At 40.6% G+C, this 24,507-nt stretch overlaps 2 protein-coding genes across 9 annotated transcripts in view; one reads left to right on the top strand and one right to left on the bottom strand.

Annotated features, from left to right (window-relative positions):
• The window catches only part of hdac4 (histone deacetylase 4), a 145,199-nt gene extending 138,962 nt beyond the window's left edge, over positions 1 to 6,237 (top strand). For all 8 annotated transcript variants that reach the window (XM_039817948.1, XM_039817949.1, XM_039817950.1 and 5 more), the window contains 2 exons: positions 134 to 275; positions 1,466 to 6,237. In XM_039817948.1, coding sequence (XP_039673882.1) covers positions 134 to 275; positions 1,466 to 1,505 — 182 coding nt within the window. In that variant the 3' untranslated portion in view covers positions 1,506 to 6,237. The remainder of the gene's footprint in view (positions 1 to 133; positions 276 to 1,465) is intronic.
• An 11,127-nt stretch (positions 6,238 to 17,364) lies between these two features.
• On the bottom strand, positions 17,365 to 20,821 carry twist2 (twist-related protein 2). The gene is made up of 2 exons (XM_039817234.1): positions 20,080 to 20,821; positions 17,365 to 17,867 (listed from the first exon to the last, which is right to left on the bottom strand). Exon 1 carries the CDS (start codon positions 20,608 to 20,610, stop codon positions 20,113 to 20,115), a length of 498 nt encoding a protein of 165 aa, XP_039673168.1. The 5' UTR covers positions 20,611 to 20,821; the 3' UTR covers positions 17,365 to 17,867; positions 20,080 to 20,112.
• Positions 20,822 to 24,507: the final 3,686 nt, after the last annotated feature.

Consider the following 24,507-nt stretch of genomic DNA (forward strand, 5'->3'; position numbering starts at 1 on the left):
GTAATTATTAATATTCCACATACAAAACCTCATCAAATCTCTCAGCAATGAATAGCCAGTGGTCCAGTGTGCACAGCAACTGTTCTGATTGACTACATGTAAATGACCTTAACCCTGTCCTGGTCTTCTGTAGGTAAATACTGGCGCTCCCTGCAGCGCTCCGCCTCCACACTCGGTTGCTCGTTGAGCGAAGCCCTACGGCACGATGCAGAGGAAGCTGAGACTGTTTCCGCTATGGCCTCATTGTCTGTCGCCAACAAGCACATTGGAAAGAGGTACACACTGTTATCTATGTGTAGTAGTTCTCAGTGACTGGTAAATCTTTGTGCATGTTTAAGGGAATAGCTCAACATTTTGTGAAATAGGTTTATTCGCTTTCTTGCTGCAAGTGAAATGAGAAGATCAGTATCGCTCTCCTGGAGCCTTCGCTGGTTGCTTGGCAACATCACAATGCAGCAAGACTCCAGGAAGTGACTCAGCCCAGACAAGAAGCTTTTCGGACTTTTTCAGTTTGATCTGAACCAAAATTACAGATGTGAAACCAAACAGCTGAAATTTGGTCCGACCAAAAGAGGTAGTCTCGACCCGGATCAAACTGAACCATGGCCTGGTTTGTTTCTAGTGTAAAAGCATTTTTTTGGATGGTTAGGACCAAATACAGGAAGTTATGGCAGGCTATCATTGTGTTATAGGAGAAGCGTAGCTTCTTTAAGGAATAGCTCAGTGCTAAGTGTGGACGTGAGAGAGAAAAAGTGACGATGAGAGAGAATACGAAAGGGACGGGGAAGCCCGTCTACAAAAGTATCGGGAGACGCGGCTTACATATGTGATGACGACAGGACATAGTTATGTCATGTCTAGTTCTTTAGTGTGCTTGCATAACTGCAGTTTGAAACCAAAACTAACTGTATGAAATATATACAATGTAACAAAAACATGAACCTTGGTTCAGACTTTTAGGTGTAAAAAAGGCCCTAAGAGGAGCTAGTGGATTTTGTTACCTTAAGACAGAGCCAGGTTTGCTGTTTCCTACTGTTTCCAGTGTTTTTGCTAAGCTAACCAACTGCAGTCGGTAGCTTCAGAGTGGTATCAATCTTATTTAACCCTCGTCAAGAAAGCAAATATGCATATTTCCCAGAATGTCAAACTGTTACAATAATAGGACTCAGTCTCTCATCAACCTCATTTACAGCTGCTGCAGATATTTTGGTGGGTTTGGTGTATGACACCCCCATCTCAATGAATTTATACACTGGAAGTGTTAACATGGGTTGCGTTAAGTGTCCATCTATGACAACACAAAATAAGTAATTTGTGTTGTCTCTTACTACCTTTCTTTGGCACCGTGGTTATTGTACTTTGCAATGTTTTATAATAGCGTGTACAGTGCAGTCCTTAAAGTGTACAATGGTCCTGTAAGCCAATAATATTGCAGTATTGTTTATGGTATTATCTTTTCCCCCAGGGCTCAAGAGGAACCAATGGAAGAGGAAGCTACTATGTAAAAAAACAAACTCCCTAGTCTTTGACCACTCATACCAGTCTTCTTCTTTGACACAGTATACACTCAGTGTCAATTTAAATGCCACTCCTATGTCTCACCCCTGCCACATCAAGCTGGCATCTTATTATGGGAGAGAGGTAGCCGAGCTGACAAAAGTTGGCGCTCAAAGGAAACGGAACACTGACGATGAGCGATGCATTCACTGATCAGCAGTGCACAGACTGATCAGCATAAATGTGTTCCATTGTCTCTCCAAGACCTTGGATTACAGAGGATTGACTCAACCATCCCGCAATGACAACCTCGAGTGCCAGTGCTTTTTTAAAACACTAGACAAGATGTACTTTTTGAATGCCAGTAGGATCCATACACAGACGATGCATAGTCATCTTCTTTTCTTATTTTTCTGTTGTTTCTGTGCTTTATCTTTCATCAAAAACCACCAGAGCTAATGTGATTGTGACTCTTAAGATATCCGGACGAATGGAACAAAGTGGTCGAATTTCTTGCCATTTTCAAGTTGGTTGACAATTACAGATGAGAAAGGTCAGCAGATGTTGTCATTCCATTATGACTGACAGCGAAAGACTGTGCGTTCGTGCCTTTTTTTTGTCTTTTTTATTTTCCAAACCTGGTGGATTTTCTGTTGAACTCTACTGAAAGAGCATTGCCTTAAATACAGGTTTGGGAATGAGGCCTCTTCTCCTCAACCCCTTAAACATTTTTATCCTGGCAAGACATCCAATGCCTGCATGTTGGCACATAGACTGGAGGACTTTGGCATGTTTACCTATAATTCCCTGCAAGCAGCCTTCTGTCTCTCCCTGTACCTCCATCATTTAAATAATCTCATTTGAGAAGGTAGTCCCCAGCAACAAGTTGGAGGTGGTTCAGTTTAAAAGTCACAGGTGGATTAGTAATACTCAGTGGAACCATGTATTAGATACAGTCCCGTAGCCAGAGGAAATGTCCTAAAGGACCAGCTGCGCCTTAGTAAAAACGTTTCTCAATGCCCACAATGAATCTGCATACATTGCATTGGATGCAGCAATTGTTAATCTGTCTAATAGTTTTCCTTTTACTTGAAAATGGATTTAAAGTGGTTTAGTGGTAGTCTAAAAGATTTGCAATAGGGGGGCATTGGGGTCCCCTTGGCAACGGGCCTGATCAGATAGGTATCAGCTGTTCCCAAGAGAAGAGTTAAGTCACATGCACTGCACTAGAGCAACAGCAGAATCCTATTCTATGCCGTATTTAGACAATAATGAAGCCAAAGCATGATGGACTTTCTCTATAGAGTCAAACCACTTCATTTTTACATTAGAATCCGTCTCACCTTTTGCAGATTATTGAGGGATAGACAGGAATTAATCTCATATGGGCCAATTTGTTGAACCAGCCCTCTCTTAAAGACAACTGTGTCTCTGTGGTAACAATGACCAAACCACCTTGGGATTTTCCAGAGGGGTGTTCCAGTGCTGCACAGGCTCTCACAGCTGGTTTAACATTAACTTTAGTCCCTTGTTAAGCACATCTGCTCCCCAAATGCCAGGTGCTGTAAGGCAGGTGTGTGTTCATATACAGTGAATCACAAGCTGCTCTTTATAAATATTCAAGTGTATACACACATTTGCATAGTTGTTTTTCCTTATTAATCATCCCCCTTTCTCTTAAAGCAGTGTGGGATAATCCCATCCAGAATAAATATCCTTGCAACTTTGAATAGAACATGTAGCTCAGATTATGCTCTGGATGCCGAATCTGCCTGCATTTGATTAAATCTCAATAATTTATCAAATCTGCATTACAAACCTGAATCCTTTTCAATCAGTTTATACCTTAATATGAAAAAAAAAACAAAAAACTCTAAGCTTAACTTCTAAACTTAACTAATGTGGGTTTTGTACTGACTCTTAACTTAAACTAAACTGGCTATCGGAGCCCAACCCTGCTAGCCAGACTATACAGCACACCAACCACCAGCCTAGTTGTAGTTAAATTCAGTTGTCCATTTTGGCAATGAAAACACCATAATAACAAGGTACGTTTTTTCCTAAAAATGCATGTACAAGTCTGATTAAACAGTCCAAGTGTGCAGACGTGGACTTCCTGTTTGTAACCATCCCTCCAACTTGTCTTTGGCACCTGGGCAACTACCTTCTCTCACCTTTGGTTCATCTACCAGCTGACCGTGTTTCATGTATTTTTTCAGTGAACAGGAAACTGTGGTGTTTACCGTTGTTTACTGTACATAGGACATGGATCTCACATGGAGTATTCTTGCCACACACATTTGTCAACGACTACTCTTGTCTATTCTCTTTCCTCTCATCCGTTTCTTTTTTTTTCCTGGCTTTATTGCCCTGTCAGTGGAATCCAGTGACTTCTTTTTTTTTTCATGTTTTTTTGTTCACTTTCCCCTCTCTGTCTCTCTGTTAAACTGTAAAGCTGACATTCTTCACAACAGGTGAGGGTTCAGATTCTCTCTTTAGTGGACATTACATTACTTATTTTCTGTTTTTTGTGGGAGTGTTGGGATGCAAATGTTTCTACTTTGTATAATGATGGACAATTGTGTATTTACTGTCTGTTCATAGTAGATTTATATATGAAAAGAAATAAGTATATTATATATATATATATATATATATACACATAATGAAATACCATGATCCTGTTTTTGAAGTTAGTATTGAAAAATGCTACATTTCATGGGCCTTCAACTCAGTCTGCCCTTTTTAGGGTGTTACTGAAGGCACCATTTATTGTCCTTAGTTACAGTTGGTTACTTGTTGAGTAGCATTTTACTGGTTGTCTTTTTGTCTTTCAACACTGATGACTAGTTTTTGGCTTCATCCATCCCATTGGTACCATTACACTGATACACTAGGTGTGCCATTGCCAACCGCTCGGCCACACACATTCATGCACGTATTCCTACTATTCCACTTTTTTTTTATTTATGTGTACAAATTATTGTAGAAAAACACAAATTTTAGCTGGCACCTATAAAGTTTCAGCATGAAATGTGAGACTAAAATTCTAAATCTGGATTCTACGCATCTCAAAAACAATCTGTAGTGGTTCTCTTTCTTAAAGATTTACAAGTTCATCCTCTAGACCACAAAAAATGGGATGGGTGGATTTGAATTGGAACATGGCCATGCTATTCCCCTACATCATATCACTCTGATGGCCTTACAAATCTTTTCACATGCTCATCACTTATATCCTTATCTGACCAAATGTCCTTAGTTTTCATTGAACTTAACATTCCATTTAAATTCATCTAGCTGACATGTGTATCTGGTTCATCAGCTAAGTGATGCCTCTGGGTTTCAGGGGGGCCTGTTGTTAGCAAGACTGTCCTGTATCCAACAGATCACAGGTGTTGGATCCCTGAAGCAGCCCACGTCTTCCTGTCCTCACAGAACACCAAAACTTCTCCCGTACTAGGACCAATGTTTTTCACAATATCTATGTCTCAAAGGAGCATATAGAAGAAAAGAAATATGATCGTCATGCCATAAACTGATTGACATGTTCTTAAATCTCAATCAGACTTTCGAGGACAACATTTTCTAATTTTGACTGAATGTATCTGGAGCCATGCTGCATCTCATGTCCCTAAATCGTCTCCTCTGCATTCTTTTCCATGGCTTCTGCAGATGGCCACAGAGGTCAATGTTAAGACTATATAATGCTAGTGTCATCTACAGTACCACTTTGTAAGTGTACAAAGGAAAATTATGAGTCAGTGCTTGCAGTAAATTGTAGGCCATAAAGTAGGATTTACACTGAGTACCCGAGAGATAACTAAGGTCTAAGCATTTGTAGACGGGCATTATTGGGCATCACATTTTTAGGTTTTTTTTGTATGATTTAAACGCATAGCCATGTGAAAGATGTGTGATTTTTCAATACATTCCTTTTATATCAGTCACCTACACAAATACCACTTTCTCCTGTGTTTTTTTTTTTTTTTGTAATTTCCAGGACTTCTTAATTGTGATACTTCATGCATATAGATGTATTTGTGGTTGGAATATAAAAATGCAATTAGTCAGGCTATCCTGAATATCACCTTAACTTGGATACGCTGACATCTCTGTGCATGTAAATACACTTGGTGAGATGCTTTTTGGTAACCCAGCCACGAACATTCCCAGACCCTTTTGCGCAGCAGTGCCAGTCATGGGGTTTCTACTGCTGAATGCTTTGGTTTCTCAAGAGGAGCCAAAACCAGCACTGTCTGGCCACTCTGGCCATCTGTCTTCACTGTTAGTCTTGACATAGTCTATTTCCTTGACGTTCCACTTCCGGGATTGCTCCGGTGCCGCAGGAGATTCCGCCGGATGCATGTATTTCCGCCGATTTCCTTTTCCTTGCGCTTTTTTTGTTGTTGTTGGAATTCTAAACTCCGGGCGGATTTCTGAGGACTATGGTTAACTGCTCCTCAGATCTCTGCAGGGTAAATCCAGACAGCTAGCTAGACTACCTGTCCAATCTGAGTTTTCTCTCGCACGACTGTTTTGCAGCCGCTCCGTGCTTGTCCCAAGACGATTGTGATTGGTTTAAAGAAATGCCAATAAACCAGAGCACGTTTTTCTCCCATCCCAGAATGCTGTGTGGACTAGCCAGTACCACCTCCGCTCCGCAGTGTGTGGATGGTCTGGCAAAGCGAGCGACTAGTCTTAACCCAATGTCCAGTAACAAAAAAAAAAAACCTGCAACATTCCATTTTGTTATCATTTCCATTTATTAGGCAGGGTCATATCTTTTTGTTTTAACCCCGATAGTTCGGTCCAGCCAGGTCCAAGAACAGTCTGTTGATTAAGGTGGCCTGGTCCGGCTTCACTCCATTCCTCTTTTCTCTCTGCATGGATCCGTATGTCCGCATGCACTGCCCCCGCCTGTCTGTCTGTCCAGTACCACATATCAGCCCAAGGGATCGAGCACTGAAGGACATTAGTACTTTCACTGTATCCAAACTATCTCTTTTACTGCTTCTTTGTTTCTGCCGGGGAGGAGTTTGGGTGATTTCCATGTTGTGCTTTTACCTTCACCATATGGAATCATCAAACCTGGAAGACTTCTGTTGAATATTTTACAAAAAAAAAGTAAGAAAAAAAAAAGTATCTAGCACTTGTAACACAGACAATAGATTTTATTGTATTTATGTAGAAAAAAATTGTTTTAGGGGGACGCTTTGTAAACTGCGACAAAAGAATGGACAACCTTTTTTTTTTTTTTTTAAATAAACCAGGCAAGATGTGACTTTGGTGGAGTTTTTGGGAAGACATTTTGTTCTTTGTCACATCTGGACTTATCAAAGGGCTCCATCCAGGTGCCTGGTGATTGTTAACGGTTGTCCATTCCACTAAATAAGCCAGTTATTGCTATGACCACTGTGGTTAAAAAACAAACAGTTCTAGGTTTACATATGTATAAAATGCATATTCTTTTTTTTATCAGTTATGTTTTTGACTTGTTCCACCATTGTTACAGAAATAGTACATTTTTCTCGGGAACCTTTGCTCTAACATGTTGTCTTTGACATCTACAATATAAAGTATTGTTTTGGAAAAACTGCAATGTCTGTTTTTTTCTTAATAGTGTTGGTTGATGGTTTTGACTGCAAAGAAAAGGTTTATCCACTGTCAGGCAAACTTGGGTCTTGCTGTCAGACATGAAGGCAGATGCCGATAAGAAATCGATGCAGCAGAACAAAAGATAGTCTTTTTTATTTATTTTTTTTATTCCACACATTCTTTTTCCGACGTACATTACTCACAATGAACCGTGTCCGCTGACAGGTTGGTTGGAGATTTGCGTGTGTTTTAATATTAGCAGCTAATGTAGCCTCGTGCCGCTGGCCTCAAGCAGAGATGAGCAACGGGCTACAGAGCTCTGTTAAGCTCACTTCTTTCTAACTCCACACCCCCAGATTGTTTTCATTTTCAAACTTGTAGTCTTTTGAAGCCAACTGACAAGATATCACTTGAGACTTTTTATCAGCCTTCATGCAGCTCCATCTGGAGTTGCAAAAGGATTATACAACTTTCTTTTTTTTTTTCACTTGCAGTAGTACTCTCCAAGACCTGCAAACAGACCTTGGGGTGTAAAATGGGTGGAGTTCTCCCTTAAATCCAGAGGGAGGCAGCATTGCAGGGATGGCAACATTAGCCCCACAGTAGCTCTGGGATTAGCCACCCATTTGGAAAGGTCAAAGGTCTGAGCTAGTGTCCAAATAAACAGCAGTGAATCCCTGTTGGTGGTGGAACTAACGCTAGGACAACAGTCCAAAAGCAAACAAAACCAATCCCGCCTCACCTCCCCTCAAATAAACACACATTCCACCGCTTTCCTGTCAAACTCTGAATTTAGAGAGTAGCAGGGTAAATACTACCACTGCCTTAGGCTTTGTAGGCTCGTCACCATCTCTGTAAATCATGGAGGCTCGAGACACCACGCAGTGTCCAAGGCAAACGAAAAGGAGCACATCTCTGCCTCCTTGAGAAAATAAGGTCAAACAGAGACATGAGGGACAATATTTACCATCATACAGATGGTGAAAAGAGCTCCGATGGCTCCCAGAAGTAAAATGGGATGATGTTAAAGCTGGGAATGTGACCTCTTTACGGTTCCTTGGCGGCTGGGGATGCTCTAATGACCGCGCTCGTGACACAGACTGCCCGTCTCACCTTTAGCTCACCGTAGGCGTCGACACGTTCGTCATCTCCGCTATGTAGCGACACACAACTCTTTGACCCCTCAGTAAGGTCAGGTCAGAGAAAAGGTGGAGCCCTGAACTTTCCCCCCTTTCTTTAAGGACCAACCCACAAGATGGCCGCTTCTTACCCACTACAAAGTGGGTTGATTGAAATCTGGGAAACCCCCTATCTACAGTATTTTCCTGTCTTGTTTCCCCACAGTGACATTCTGGTGTGCGGCAGCTCTCTTGCCTTGCTCGTCTTCTTGTAGCATCGGCTGTTGTCAGTTAGCTCTGTCATTACCCGGCCACCCGTATGCCTAAAACAGACCTCATCCTCCCAGCTGCGCTCATCACCGCGCTTTTTTAATTGCAGGTTTTGACTGACTCGAAAGGGCGATGAGGCTTTGGCCAGCTGCTCGGCTGACAAATTAAACTAATTACAGATGAGAGTCATTAGAATCAGTTTTAGATCATCAACACACACAGACATGCAAATCGAAGAGTTGTAACAGATCTGCATCCAAGGCGTACGTTGGGGGATCATTGAGGTGGCCCAGTAAAGTAAGATCTGGTACTAGGAAACACCTTGGCAAGTTCTTTACACAAGCCAGTTTGTATCTGACAAAATGCCAAAAAAAAATCTGTATTTTATCTTCAGTTTTCCTCAATTTATTTTATTCCAAGCATGGATTTGGAAACGTTGGAAATGCAGATGAGGGAGTGTGTGACAGTTTGCTGTTGTTTCCATTGGATGTTCCACCAGTCCAGTTGGGACCTCTGATCCATAGTGTATTTGAAAAGCTGTGCAGTGTATGCTCGTCTTGCTACTGTATGTGTTTAGTCTGGTGTCGAGCGCGCTTGGACATCAAAAGGCCAAGGACACATGAGGCTGCGAGGAGCTGTTGCGAACATAACACTGAGGCCGGGTCACTGTCAGCGTCAAGAGTCAAGAGTCACGTTGGCTGTGCAAAGTTCACACACACGCTGCCAACGATTCTTATGCTTAATCATTAAGATCGAGGACAAAGCAAAAAAAATATAAAAAAAAATGATAATCTTTATTATGGGAAACCTGTCAACCTCTGTAAAAGACCAAATCACAACTGGAGGAAATAAAGGACAAAGAGAAGAGAAGCTCTGGCTTCTTTAGGCAGAGCTATTCTGGTAAAGAGAGTTTTTTTTCCTGTACGTAAAAACATACGGACCACACTGGATAGTGAATGATTTTAAAAAAAAAAAAAAAAAAAAAAAAAAAAAAATTTTTTTTTTTTTTTTTTTTTTTTTTTTTTTTTTATATTTATATATTTATATAAAATATTTTTTTATATTTTTTATATTTTTTTATTTTTTTTTTTACACCCCGGCCCTAACACCCCTCAATCTCCACTTACTAGCTTTTCTTTTAACTTTTTCGCATCCCACCATGTGTATTAATAAATGCATTGCATGGTCTTCATCAGTGCCTGGAATTTGCTCAGTTGACATGAAGATGGCTTTGATGAAGACCATGTGATTTTGTCAATAGCTCCAGAAACAAATCTAGTAAGTTGACCTTGAGTTAGAATGGTTTTGTTTTGTATAAAAAAGAAGAAAAAAATCTAATGATTATAAAAGACATCAAAGTTTGATAGAAAACTGGCATTTCTTTTATTATTTAAATTCTTTGTTTGCTACTTTCAAGCCGTAGCACCAGTGTTTGAACGTTTTGACATTAAAGATGAGGTTGCATGGTTTAGATTGGGCAGAAAAGCCCTGTAGTTGTTTGTAGATGGCTTTGTTTGTTTTGAACCCAGCCACAGTTCATCAAACAGCCCAAACTTATACTTTATACCTTTGGGAAGAATCTTGAAACATGTCTAGTTTTTTAATTGAGAGTTAACTGTAATCAAGTGTTTTTAATTAAGTGTAAACATTTACTTTTTTTTTTAATTATTAATTAAAAGTTTCAATCTCATTCTTTCCTTCAGTTCAAAAGAAGTAAGCACTACTTAGTTTTACGGTTGCTTTGAGTAAATAAATCAATATTGGCTTGGGTTAAACTGAAGTGAGTTAAACAGTGTTAACACACCCTTAGAAGTTCTCCAGTGAAAACAAAGGTGAGAAAGTAAGAGTTGGCTTCTGAACTGGCATGTCCCAGTGACCTGTGCTGACCCTGGCAGTCATCACTGGTGCTAATGAAGAGTAAAGGAGGAGGGGAATGTTGGCATGTCACCCCACAAACATACCCACAAGCCTCCCGTCTGTCTCCTCCACAGCCGGCAGACCAATCGAGTTCCACAGCTGACTGACTCTAAGATGCAGATAGGGAGGCCCTGGTGCTGCACCATATTACTGCCTTATAGCTGGTTTGAGGCAAATGATCAGGCCAGCAATCTTTTGTATGAAACTGCTTTCCCAGCGATGCAGTTTACAGTAAGACGTTATAGTAAGCACATTTCTAATTTATTCTGTGTGCATATACTTTAGTACAGTCAATAAAGTGAAAGGTGGTATTCTTCTATAATGAAATACTGATGTATGAGTAAGATCATGCAAACTTCCACTTTATCATTTATGTAATGCTCCCTGTTGTTAGTGTTTTTCAGGTCAGTGTGTGTGACAATGTCTGCTTTCTGAGAGAGAATTGTTGCCAGGGTTTTGGACGAATTAGCTTATTATGAGACACGTATGTAGTTCTTTTTAGTGGTTTGAGTGAGTTTTGGATTTGAGATTAACTGCTTGGCCAAGTTGCATGTTGGTAATGCAGATTGTATGAAGAGTGGCTTTAGTATTAACCAATGCTTGTTAGCAATCGGGGGGGAAATACTGTAAATAAGTGATTCTTAAATGTCTAACTTGACTCACTGAATATTTGGCAGAGATAATTGTAGCATGCATCAGAAGGATTAATGACCAATGATTCACGTTAATGGGTTTTGTGTATTTGTATGTTTGAGAATACAATAATGCCTCGAAAACGTTTCCCTGTAGAGATGACATCTTCCAGCTTGCCCTTCAGCTGAACTGGTAAGGAAAGCTGTAATTATTGTTTGGCAAACATAATCGCTGACGCTAAAGTTAGATATTTTCCAACTTTGTGGACACTGGGATGTAATAATCATTCAGTTTATGTCTTCTTAGCCACCCTTTTGTGAAAGCACTAGCTAATGCCAGTGGAGAAAGACGGGGAGGATGGTGAAGGCTGATTTATTCAGGAATGGAACGGATGACGGAAATCATAGAAATACGGACGGAAACCGAGAATGAAGCAGTTTGTGTGTGTGTGTGTGTGTGTGTGTGTGTGTGTGTGTGTGTGTGTGTGTGTGTGTGTGTGTGTGTGTGTGTGTGTGTGTGTGTGTGTGTGTGTGTGTGTGTGTGTCAGCTGACACCAGATGGACAAAAGGCAAAGCCAGAAGAGAAGATGTGATATAAGGCTCCGAGCCAAGGGCCGAGTAACGCACTCAAAGACACATTTCCATACATGCTCCAAAACCTGCTCAGCTAAACGTTACATTCACTAATAGTACTCCATATTAATTGTTTGTCCAGATATTACTACTTTTATGTATTTATTTGTTGCCTAATTGATTCAATTCTTTTTAGCCCAACCCAAACCCAATATCAATTGAAACAGCACATGAACAACAAAAGCCTTTATGGTTGGGACAGTTTGTCATGCAAGACACTTTTATTACCCATCATACACTGCAGAAGATTTAAATGGAAGCATCTGCACAAACATTAATATATTTCACAGCCAGGAGCCTAAGTGATTGTAATCCGTGTTTTTTCATAATGACAGCCATCTAAAACGAAAACAACTTGACAGCTGTGACTGTGTTCACATGGCGACAACATCAGATTCATTGTAGTTTCTCAGTATGACACAAATAAAAAAAATGAAGGTGCTTTTTTTTTTTCTTCTCTCTACATCACTTAGGAATGTAAAAGTCAGTATCCCACACAACGTACTCATAGCAGGACGGATTTTACAACTATTTTCCTGTCCAATTTCACTCGCTTCCTGAGTCAAGAAAGCCCCGATAAGCCTTGCGGTAAAGATTTTGGAGGTGAGAGGATTCCATTCCACATCAGCATTTAATAAAGAAGATTCACAGAGAGCTTCGAGGGATTGGAAAGCAGAGGAAGTCGCTGAATTGTCTTGGATGAGCAGAAAGGTATGGATCCGTTCTCAACATGGTGCTATCACATCTACATCTACGCCTTTATTGTCACTACATGTCCAGCCCAGTGGTGGAATGTAACTATTATATTTAGTCAAGTACTGTATTTAAAGCGCCCATATTATGCTCATTTTCAGGTTCATAACTGTATTTTAAGGTTTTACCAGAATAGGTTTACATGGTTTAATTTTCAAAAAACACCATATTGTTGTTGTACTGCACAGCTCTCTCTCACTGCTGCAGATCCTCTTTTCACCTGGTTTCTGTTTTAGCTACAGAGTGAGACCTCTTTTTATCTTCTTCTTCTGTACTATCTTTGATTGCACTCGCACATGCGCAGTAGCTCAGATGTAGATCATGTCAGCTAGCTAACTCTAGAGACCGTAAAAGAAAGCCTGTTTCTCCAACTTTGGTCAGTTACAAGGCAGGATTAGCTGGGAGACTTCTAAATGAGGGCACACATGTAAGTAGTTCTTTTGTAGATTATGGTGAACTTGTGTGTGTTGTAGCAGTGCTTTGCTATTGAGAACGACGTAGCATACTAGCGTTAGTGTTAGCCGGCTAACGCTAGCATTAGCCAGCTAACGCTAGCATTAGCCAGCTAACGCTAACGCTACGAGCTAACGGTTGTGGTTAGCCAGCTCATTTCGGACTGTGACGTCACAGTCCGAGGCCGATTTTGAACAGCTCACCAGGAGACTGAAGGCAGGACACATTCAGAAACCGTATCTCACTCAAAACAGCAAGGATGGATTTTTTTCAAAGTTTGTATTTGTGTGGAAGCACCAGAGACACAAAAGTTTTTTTCATAATATGGGCACTTTAAGTACAAATTTGAGGTACTTGTACTTAAAGGTGCCCTGCCATACAAAACCCTTGTATATGTTAGGTCCATATGTGTTTGTGTTATGTGGTGAATGTGAAAATGAACTGCTACCTCCTCTGTCAGCTCTAGTCACTGAAAAGAAATAAGCAGAGAAATACGGCCAATTACAAAAGCTGGTCAGTCTGACATCATATTGCTTGAGCTCATTACTATTCATGAGCTCACCCAGTTGTGCTGGGTAAAGGATTCTGACAGCCAGGCTCTCATTGGCTAGCTGTTAGCCAATCAGCTTCAAACAGCTTCAAACAGCTTAGCTTGTTGAATATTAATGAGAACTGGCAGAAATCGAGCTGAGTCTTCCTGCAGGCTTTCTATACCAAACTAGAATGGCTTGAAACAAGGTAACCAAGGCATTTTATCCGCAAAATTTTTTACAGATTCCATGGTAGAACTTCAGACATTACCACAAAGTAATGAAATACGTGTGGCAGGGCACCTTTAACTTGAGTCTTTTCTTTTCATGCCACTTTCTACTTCTACTCCACTACATTTCGGAGGAAAATATCCACTACAATATGACAGCTTTAGTTACTTTACAAATTAAAATGTTGGCACACAAAATACATGAAGTTTATAAAATCTGATGTTTTATGATAAATTAATCTTCCCAACATTATAAGGGCCTACAAGTCCATCTGAAATGATTAGCTGATTAAACACAGAACTGTTTGGATTGTTTGCAGTTTCTAAAATGGGAGGATATTTCTGCATTGAATACTTTTTACTGATGATACTTACATACTTTTATTTATGTAACATTTCCAACGCAAGACTTTTACTTGTAACGGAGTATTTTTTACATTGAGGTATCAGTACTTTTACTTAAGTAAAGGATCTGAATACTTCTTCACATCACTGGTCCAGACACTGGGCGTTTCTCTTTTCATAGGGTCCTCTCAGAGGGGTCAAGCTGTTCTCTCAAAGATACTCTAACAGGTATGTGGATGATAATTTCTCCTGTAGCCCAGCTTTGAGAGTCTCTCAAGGTTGTATATCCATGCGGTGTGTAGCTGTTAGCCAATATCTTGAGAGGAATCTAGGCAGACTGAGAGAAGAAGGCTTGTGACTGGAAGCGATCGATTTAAATCCTCAGACCAGTTTTGGTACATTTCGAAGGTAATATTGCTCTCTTTTCCACCAGCAAAAGATTGCATCTGGATCAGAAAGAATTTAGGTGTGAATGTAGAGAATTGTGTTAGCCCTCCCTCTCCAAAGAAATAAAAAAAAAAAAAGCACTAGCCCTGAGGCCTAATGAAATTGCGGCGGGGCCCTCCTGTGTAGGATCAAAGTCTTAGGGAGCCTGATTAAATGATGGAATGAAGGAAAGGCAGAGTGGAGCTGAAGAAAAAGGCCAGAACCTCTACTAATTCCTTTTCATCCGGGCAGCCTCGACAGCCGAGGCTCTGCCAGGTTCCTCTGAACTCTGGGAGGCATCCTGCTCTCGCTCCTCTATGTGAGGTTCTGTCCGTTAAGAAAATGCATCAGGATCGCTCCATTAGTTTAGTTTTGATGTGGTTTTCTTGAAATTCCCATGCAGTACCTAATAAGTATACTGTGCATTCAGCACCTGTTTCTGCATGTTAAACCGCAAATATATAAAAGTTAAAAAATGTATAAACGTTGCAAGTGCAACCCAAGAATATAATTTGAGGGAAATGTGGAATATGCTAGTATAAAATGATTGACAGCCCAATTTTATAGACGCTTTAAACTTTATTTTCTTTGTTGATTTTTATTGTTCTGGACAGTGTGTAATTGCTTGTTATATGACCATGTATGACTAAGAAACTATAATCTAATTTAATAACAGTGATCATTATATGCACCTTATGTTATCCACTTCACCAAGTGATTGTCCACAACACACGATGAGAGAAAGAAAGGAAAAGATCAATACTTGAGGTGTATTTGAAGTCTGAGTCACACCTTATGTATGGCCATGGTGGCTGCCGAGACAGCTGACTTTAAGCTTTGCCAACACACACACACACACACACACACACACACACACACACACACACACACACACGGCTAACCTTCACTTTTTTTTTTTACTGAACCAGACGAACACAGAATACTGTTTGAGGCGCACAGAGTGTAAACCTTAACTTTATTCCCTTTTTACTGCAAATTAAAGTTTTGTAGCTTTTTCCGTCTGATTTTACGGGAAACATCTGGATCTTTCGCACCGCTGGAGCAGTGGCCCTGGGTGATTCTGTGCCGCTCAGCTGTGAGGGCCCGGGATAATGAGCAGGTATCAAACGGGCTCCTAGGGATAAGCCGGCCTTGGTAGGAAGGGCTGTCCAACGGCATCCGAGACCACCGTGCCAAACGTCAAGACTTGTTCGTCTTTGACATGTTATTATGGAATATTAACTTATATGTCTTAAGGAAGAATGTTTCCTTTTATTACTCAAATAGTGACTATAGGAATATTAGATTCTGATTATACAGAGAATGTGTGCATAATCCAGCACGTGTGAATTCACCCATGCAGCTTTACCGGTTTGTCACTGTTAATGGATGCAGTCTTCATACAGGGAGGGCCATGTCATACCTTGGACCAGCAAGATTAGGGTTAGTCACAGAGATCACAGTGCCACACACTTCTCTGTGACACATAAATCACTCAATTTAAAAATCACTGCCTTGGAATGAATAGCTTATTCCCCTTGTATGCGCCTCCTGTGCTGCCACACTGGTGAACACCAAGTTAAAATTAAAAAGCGAGGGATACATGACTCAGATCATCACTGAAAAATGAACCACTTCAGAGAAGAGAATATTTTAACATGAAGTAGGCATTACCAAGTATGAAAGCTCTGTCTGTGAAACTGCCATATATACATTTATGTAACCGTGTGTGTGTGTGTGTGTGTGTGTGTGTGTTTGTGTGTTTTAACTCTAAATAAGTGTATAATGTGGGTTTGGTGCATCATCATCAGCAGCAGCAGCAGCAGCAGCAGGAGGAGAAAGCCACTGTGCTTGCAGGTGTTTCCCCTTCAAACCACACTGAGTTTGAGAAAATCCCACAGACTGGCAACCTCCAAACATTTAGGGGTTGCCTGTGGAAGACAATAGTGATTTTATAGCATAATCATGGTGCTATATGTTTTTTTTTTTTTTTTTGTTGCCCTGTTTCCATCTAAGATGTATTGTAGATTCCCTACAGTCAGAATGAAAGGGCCATGTTTGTTTTGCTAGTGATAAAATGATTAAGCTATTTAGAAGAAGAAGAAGAAGAAGAAGAAGAAGAAGAAGAAGAAGAAGAAGAAGAAGAAGAAGAAAGTTGAACCTGAAAGTAAGGATTCCAACAGCAGAGCCACAGTGCAAAGTTTAGCTGAACCAGCACCAGAGAGTCAGCATGGCCTAGCGTTCACACCAGTTAGCCCCGCGTTAACAATGAGCTCCTTTCAGTGTTTAGATTGCATCTATAACCACGTCTGGGAAAACGAGATGTAAACAAGTGTAATGTTTTAAGAGTGAGCGAGAGAGATTCAAAGGAATGTCCTCAGCCGTCTATTTCCTGGCTTTTTTTTGCTTTCTTTCTTTTTTTAAGCTGCAGGCTGAGAGTTATTGTCCTTATCTGCGGTTGTTGGGGGGGCTCCCTGCTCGTTAAAGAGCCAAGGCAACGCCATTTGAAATGATTACTCGTTATTTAAGCGGACAAGCATTTTATATGAGTGAGTTTGAAACTGGCTCGAATTTCCTCCCCTGTTAATGAAGCTAGGCTATATGTTTTATGGTCTTTTTTTTTTTTTTTTTTAAGTCGGCGTTTTCTTTCCATAACAACAGGAGGGGAGATAAAAAGGGGTGTTCTCACACCCAGCAGTGAATAAAAAACGTGTTGTTGCGGTGTTAGTTTTTCCCCCTAATCTAGCAACTACAAGGAGAACCTGAACAAGCGAACCACATTGTTTAATCGATTTTTCATTATCTTCTTGTTGGATGGAAACCAGATTAATTAATGCATTAATCCATTCATGAATAATGAATGATTTTAATGGAATTGATTCAGCCGAACTACATGTTATTATGTTATAGCTTGATATATACAGCTGGAATAAAAAAAAAAAAAAAAAGCAACCATATTTCGTTCAAAAAATATGTGTTTTTAATAAATAAGCAAAAACAAAAATGTACATTGGACGGAGTTTGGAGACTTGCTAAAGAACGTCGGTGAAATACATCCATGCAGCAAATGACTCTAAATTGCATTGGTCCCTTTACAGGCGTACTTACACAGGTATGTACAATATGCATTTATTTATATATATTTATACTTTGGTTTAAAGTCTTTGGAAAACAAATATATATATCCTTCTAAAAAAAACGGTTAAAGGATGGCTTTAACCGTTATAGAGCTTTGCGCTATAACATCTTTGGGCTATACACATTGCAGGTCTGTCCTTTCCCCTCTCTCTGCCACACACACACACACACACACACACACACACACACACACACACACACACACACACACACACCCGAAGAGTTTGTACTGTAGTTGTGGGTCACATTACGTCTCTTCGCCATGCCCTTTGAGGTCGATGGGTTCTTCAATAATCCCTTTGGTCTTCATACTTTGTAGTAAACAGTCTGTGATGGAGGGAAAGAGATAGGCTACATGTAAAAAATCATTATTGAAATAGAAAACACAAATGCTAACTGGATGAATGACACCTATTGATTTTGGCTTTTGTTGTGCAGATATATCTGGTGTTTTTTTTTAAACATTCACTGGCTCTAGCGTGTGGGAAGTCATTAATGAATCAATTATTAGCCACTGAGCTGAGTAAAACCACATGGCAACAGAAAAGCAGGACCATTTTGTATTTGAACATAGTCCTACAGCTGCAGTGAAATACAGGAAAAAGACACACAGTTACTGTGGCTTTTAGTTTGAAACACCTGAGTAAATGCACGCGTTTTCTTTTCGCTGTGGATCAGTGGACAGTCCTAAAACAATACAATCTAATTCCTCAGAGCAACATGAAGCCCTGAGTCATTATAGAAATATAGCAGTAAGGTTGGTAAAGGCTATTTTTACAGGCCTTTTCTTGTTTTAATGAATAATATCTTCATGTGGATTTTAATTTTAAAGTGTTCCCCGTTTTAATCTGTGCAACAACATGAATAATATGTATTTCTAGAGTTTTTCATTTCTGTGTAAGCCACATATTTTGAGAAGGAAAAAGACAGTTTCTGATGTTGCTATAAAAGCTACAATAGGCCTTGACGTTATAATCCTTTATTTTCCTTTACATTCCAAGAAGGTCAATTAAACTCAGAATTACTCAGAGAAAAGCCTTCAAATTGCCTGTGTTTACACAAATCACTGTAATGAAGCGTATTCATCTCCCCCACGGCCCCAGGATTGGTTTACAACAAAGCCTCACTGATGGGCGGTCTGCTAACTACATGTCGGGCCCACGAGAACTAAACAAACACTGCCTCTAGTTAATTTAACCCAAAGGGTTATTTAGTGGGAGCTTTATTCAGAAGCAGCCTTAAATTAACCGCTCATACTACAATACCCGTGCCTTTATTTTGTAAGAGCCATTGCTGGTACGTCAATTCAATTATTATATAAGCTGAAACGGACTTAAAAAGACAAGGGGGTCTTTCCTGAAAATTGACAATATGTCATCATTTGGTCATAGCGGTAAAATTGAGTAGATTTTTTTGTGCGCCTCTGTTGCTAAATGGCACGTTTACATGTAGTTCACTAAAATCACACCAGCGATTGCTCGGCTCCAACTCCGAGAAGAGATGATCAGTAGCCTACTGTCAGAGCTGTCAGGTGTATTCTGATGACGCTGCCGGAGCGGCTCTTCGCTGTGTGGGTTACTGTATCACTGACACGGGCTCTCAGGACATGAGCGAACCAGGCTACAAATCTGCAAAATAACACCAGCAAATCCTGACTGCCTGTTAATGCGGCCCTCTGTTTTTATTGTCTTGCACTGGCCTGAACTTTTCATGTCCAGCCGAGCTGCCCATTCCTGCGGTCTCCACACAGGAAAGCACTCTATTGTGGATATAAATTATCCGTGGTGGCACTACAGCTGCGTTTTTCGTGCGTCCCAGTACTTTTTTTTTTTTTACCTCAGTCATTATGAAATGCTGTTAAGAGGGACTGAGGATTAACAACTGTCTGATTAAATACGTTTCTGGTCAAAAAAAGAACTGACTTTTATTTATTTTTTTAATTCTTCATTTGGCCTGGCATGTGAAAATGATCCGAAACTATTATTTGTATTAATCAGCCTACTTCCCTGCGCCTAACCATTTCCCTCAAAATAATTTCAAGTTTCCGTTTTCCAAATCCTGAACTGAATTGATTAAGCGTTTAAGGTTTCGCTTGAATGTAACCTGGTGTCTGTGGGTCACCCAAGCCTCGCGCACAGCAGCATCTGGATGCACACGCTCAGTTGGAAAGAAGCTGATGCCTCGGTGTGAAATGTGTCACACACACATAACAAGCGCGCACAGGACAGGCGAGCTTCTGAACATTCAACAATTAAAATGTTGGTGCACATTTGATGCGCACGACCGTTTTGGTAACCATCTTAACATCTCGGGAAAGTCACAGTATACAGATAAACTGTGAATCTGCCTCATATAGGCTACTGTAGCTATTCCAGCCCGCATCGTCATTATTTAATAGGCCTGCTACTTTCTTTATATCAATCATTTTCTTATGAATTCCCTTATTCCTCTTTATTTACAATGTGTCCAATAATAAATACATTCTGACTACAGATACTATTAATATAAGATTTCCTTTGCTTCAGTCTGTGGTACCCACCGCTTTGGCATTGTAAGTGAAGGTCTCTGGGTGCTAGTGTGATGCTGACATAGACCAAGCGCCCTCCATCCTCCACACGGAGAATGCGTAACTGAGTCTTTCGTGCGCAACGTAGCTGCAGCTGGACATCTTGTTGTCCATCTCGTCGCTCTGCAGCACCTGACAGAGAAAATCAATGTATCTGGAGGCGAGCTTCAGCGTCTGTATCTTGCTGAGTTTGTCCGAGGGCAGCGTGGGGATAATTTTGCGCAAAGACGCAAAGGCCTCGTTCAGAGACTGAGTCCGTTGCCTCTCCCGGACGTTGGCCAGGACCCGCTGGTTCTGCAGCTCCTCGTACGACTGATTGCTGCTCGGACTCGCCTTTTTAACCCGTTTAACCGGACCCGGGCTGCTGCCGCCGCTGCTGTCCTCGCTGGACTTTTTGCTTTGTCTCCTCTTCCCCGCGAAGCGTTTCTGCCTTCTGTCCAGCTCCTCCTCGCTGGTCACCAGACTATCCACTGGGGAGACCGGAGAACTGGAGCCCTCTTCCATTTCTTTCTTGAAGAAATGCAGGGATAGAGCAGAAAAAACGCTGTCCACCTTTGATGCCGTGGTTACAAAAATAGTGAAGATATCCGTAAAGATGAGGGGAATAATGTCAGGATGCCTCACTCTCTGCGTCTCTTGCTTTAAGAAGAAACAGATTCGAACTTGAGGTTTGCACGCTTCTCCTCCTGCAGGAAGTTTTTTGCTTAATGTTTTTTGGAAACTTTATCCCGGTTTCAGATGCTAAATAGTTTTGAGAGTGGAAGAGGAGGGGTTATGAGGCCGGAGGGGGAGCTAGTGCGCGCCTCGGTGCCCTAATAGGCAGGAGGGACCAGTCATGGTTTCATATGTCTGGGATGTGACTGAAACAAGGCACTTATTTACTGTCAGAAGCAACGGGAATGTGTTTGATTTTTCCTATTTGCGCACGGTTAGTATTTATAATTATTTTTTAAACCACAATTAATCATACTATGAATGATGGGTTGAATTATTACATATTGTCCGGATTAAATGTTTGTTACGCACTTCTTATAATTATTTTATTCATCTCGAATTACTGCTGATTATTTTTAATATTTGGTTTAGATTATGAACTAACTTATATACAATCTAATAATATTCCCTCAGAGCAAACATCTCAATAGCTCTAAAATAAAACGTAGGAAGGTTGAGGGTTGTATTAAAGTAAAATGTTAGTCTGAGCCACGCCAGTCAACCGTATTAACAGCTGTAAAAAAAAAAAAAAAAAAAAGAAGCCTGTGTGCCATGTACAGTTACTCTCTGCAGGGCCTTTTATACGTGGTCTAACCATCCGTGTACAGTAAATACTATGTTTTCCTCTTCGCTCTATGGAGGGCGATTTACGCACAGATTCGTCGAAAACTATCCGCTTGATCTTTAATCGAATCAAGTCCGTTCGCTCTCACAGTTCCTATAATGTGTAAGTCAAACAGGAAGGAGGCTTAAACTAACCGAGGAGCTCTCCGGTTTCTGCAGATACCTCCAGCGGACGATGTCTCCATGCGTTTTGTCAGCGGTCCACCTCTTCATCTGTCATGCCATGTTTTCCCTACACAGAGCGGCGCACAGGTGGCTCACATTATAGAGCTGAATATAACCACTGCCAAAATGCACAGTTTGTCCAAATCAGCTGACTGACCTCGAGAGATTTCTGTGGGTCCATATTGTTTTTTTTTGTTTCTTTTTCCTATGGCCAGTGTTCTTTAGCTCCCATAAAAATGTCATTTCACTTCTCATTGTTTTTTGCATCAAATATCAATTTGTTCTTTTAAGGGGGAGTGATGTGTTCTTATTTTTTAGAATATCATTTTTTAAATATTGAAATAATGCATTTCAGACTTTTCTTTTTCTGAAAGACATTCCTGCTTATTTTAAGGAAAGACAACTTTTCGATGTAAGGTTACATCTTCATCAGAGTCCTCAAGACATCTGTGTTGCACCAGCAATTTTTTGTTATTTTATACTGTTGTGTCCTGGCCTGCCTTGGTTGCACCCGATTGTTGGTCTGCAGAAGCGCAGAGAACTCTCCTTTTTACCTGACAACTATAGACATATCTTTAACCTTTTTGTAGCGTAGGCTACTTTACCCTCCAAAACACAATATTGGATGATGTTCCTGAAATTATGCTGCTAATGTGAGTCTATCATTAATCAAATGGTAGTGAATAATTGCCTCTTATTAGGAAGCAATTTAGCTAATTCACACTGTTGTGTACACTTTAGTTCACCAAGAGTATCTGAAAATAATCAAACTGCAGTATCGTGAGTGCATGTGCCCATGCTATGTGTTCTACGCATCTGGGGAGACTGGTCGCTTTAAATGGGGCAGAACCGAGTACCTCCTGAAAGTTACAAAACATTGTTTGAACCCATGAGTGCTCGCTTGGTATTGGGACACATCCTGGTTTTCCCTTGAAAGGTCCCCTGGCCTATAGGAAACCCTGGTCTGCTTTGTGTTTTAAGGTTCCATTTTTTACTCTTACATCCTTTCATAAATTTCCTAAGAAAAAAAAAAAAAAAAAAAAAATAAAAAAAAATTAAATAAAAAAAAAAAAAAAAAAAAAAAGAAAAAAAAAAAAAAAAAAAACACAAACACAAAAAAAAAAAAAAAAAAAAAAAAAAAAAAAAAAAAAAAAAAAAAAAAAACAAACAAAAAAAAAAAAACACACACACACACACACACACACACACACACACACACACACACACACACACACACACACACACACACACACACACACACACACACATACACACACACACACACACTTTCCCTGATTATGCCCTCTGACCTCCTGCTCCCTGCTCAGCTGCAGGAGGCCTCCTTGCCCAGGGGAGAAGGTTCTGACTTGCACAGTGAGAGGCTGATCCTGCACAGCGTCTGCGAGGTTGACTCCGCATATACACAAGAAGAAAAAGAGCGAGGGGGGCCCCTGGCCAGCACTTTTCCATCCACTGTATATGCTCTGGGCAATGATAAGCTAGCTGGTATTCAAAAAGGCAAGCAGCGAATGATGAGGATGACAGCTTGCCCCCGTCTCAAACTGATAAGAATTCATTCCCGATCATATTCCGCTGCAGAATATAATGTGAAAAATTGTGAGAAAGCTTCAACATGATCATTTAACATACATTCTTGCAAGATTCATTTAACTCTGTAATGTTAATACATCTATATCATTTTGAGTTTTTTTTCCTATTGAAAATGATAAGATATTAATTAATTATTATTGATGATTTAGTTTACCTCGGCACGGTCTGTGAAAACTTTTTGAAATAGAAATATAGGCCGTAATATCCATAAGAGGAAGTCACTGGCTTATTTGCTCTTTTTCCCCTGTGGATGTCAGTAAGCGATTCATGTATATCCCACCTAACGCTCCTTGGAGAAGAGAGGAATTCTTGGTCTCGGTGGTTCTCGCAAGAACCCCCTGAGAGAGATGAAGAGAGCGAGAGACGGAGAGGCAAAGACGGCAGAATGAAGTGAGAGAGGGATGACCTGCCTCTCAGATCAAAGATGAGCTTGGGCCGTAATTCAGCAGAGCAGAATGACGTACCTCTGTCTTGTCTGACACCCTTAAAACCAGCTCCACATGAGTCCAGGGCATGGCCTTAATAAGCCCAGATCCTTTCTGCTGTCACATCAGTGAAAACACATCCTTGTCGCATGCACAGCCTTCTGCCTCCTTCACATCTACCTCGTAAATAGAAACGACTGGTCGAGAGAGACAAGAAGTGAGGCCAAGAGTTGTTAAGAGATACAAAACAGTTTCGGAGAGAAGAAGAGAAGAGAGGAAAGAGGCCAACTGTATGGCTGTGTGATGATTCCCTTAGTCTTTGATCTGACAGAGAGGGCTATGGACGTGTGAGGGAAGTTATGGAAGGGATGATTTGTTAGAGGCTGTGATGAGTGGAATTCCACTGTCCATGTGCCTGCCAGGATCGGTTACCTTTGACTTCAACCTCCACAAACACTTGTGAGGCTCACCCCAAATGATCTTAGCGAGAGGATCAGAAGCTATGGCCTGTGTGCAAGCATATGCCTGCTTGTGTGTGTGTGTGTGTGTGTGTGTGTGGGTTTTGTGGGGGGCTGTAAACTCCTGTACAGTATACATTATCACCTGATTATTGAATGCACTGTCTACATCTGTCTTTCCATACATACACTTGTGTATGTGTGAGTTAAAGTGTGTGTGATTCAAAAAGTGATTCAAGATGAACCAAAGATGTTCGGCAAAGCAAAGGCCCAGCTGGTTCTCATTGCACAGAATTGCAGGATTTCTGAGGTACTATAAGCAATAAATTGTGCTTGAATGATGAACATGGAAGGTTCATACAAAAAACAAGTTCACGGCAAACACAAACGATAAAATACTACAA

Source organism: Perca fluviatilis, chromosome 12, assembly GCF_010015445.1.
Source record: "Perca fluviatilis chromosome 12, GENO_Pfluv_1.0, whole genome shotgun sequence".
NCBI lineage: Eukaryota > Metazoa > Chordata > Actinopteri > Perciformes > Percidae > Perca > Perca fluviatilis.

Coding starts and splice junctions, on each gene's coding strand:
- twist2 (XM_039817234.1), bottom strand. CDS start 20,610: ATGGAAGAGGGCTCCAGTTCTCCGGTCTCCCCAGTGGATAGTCTGGTG.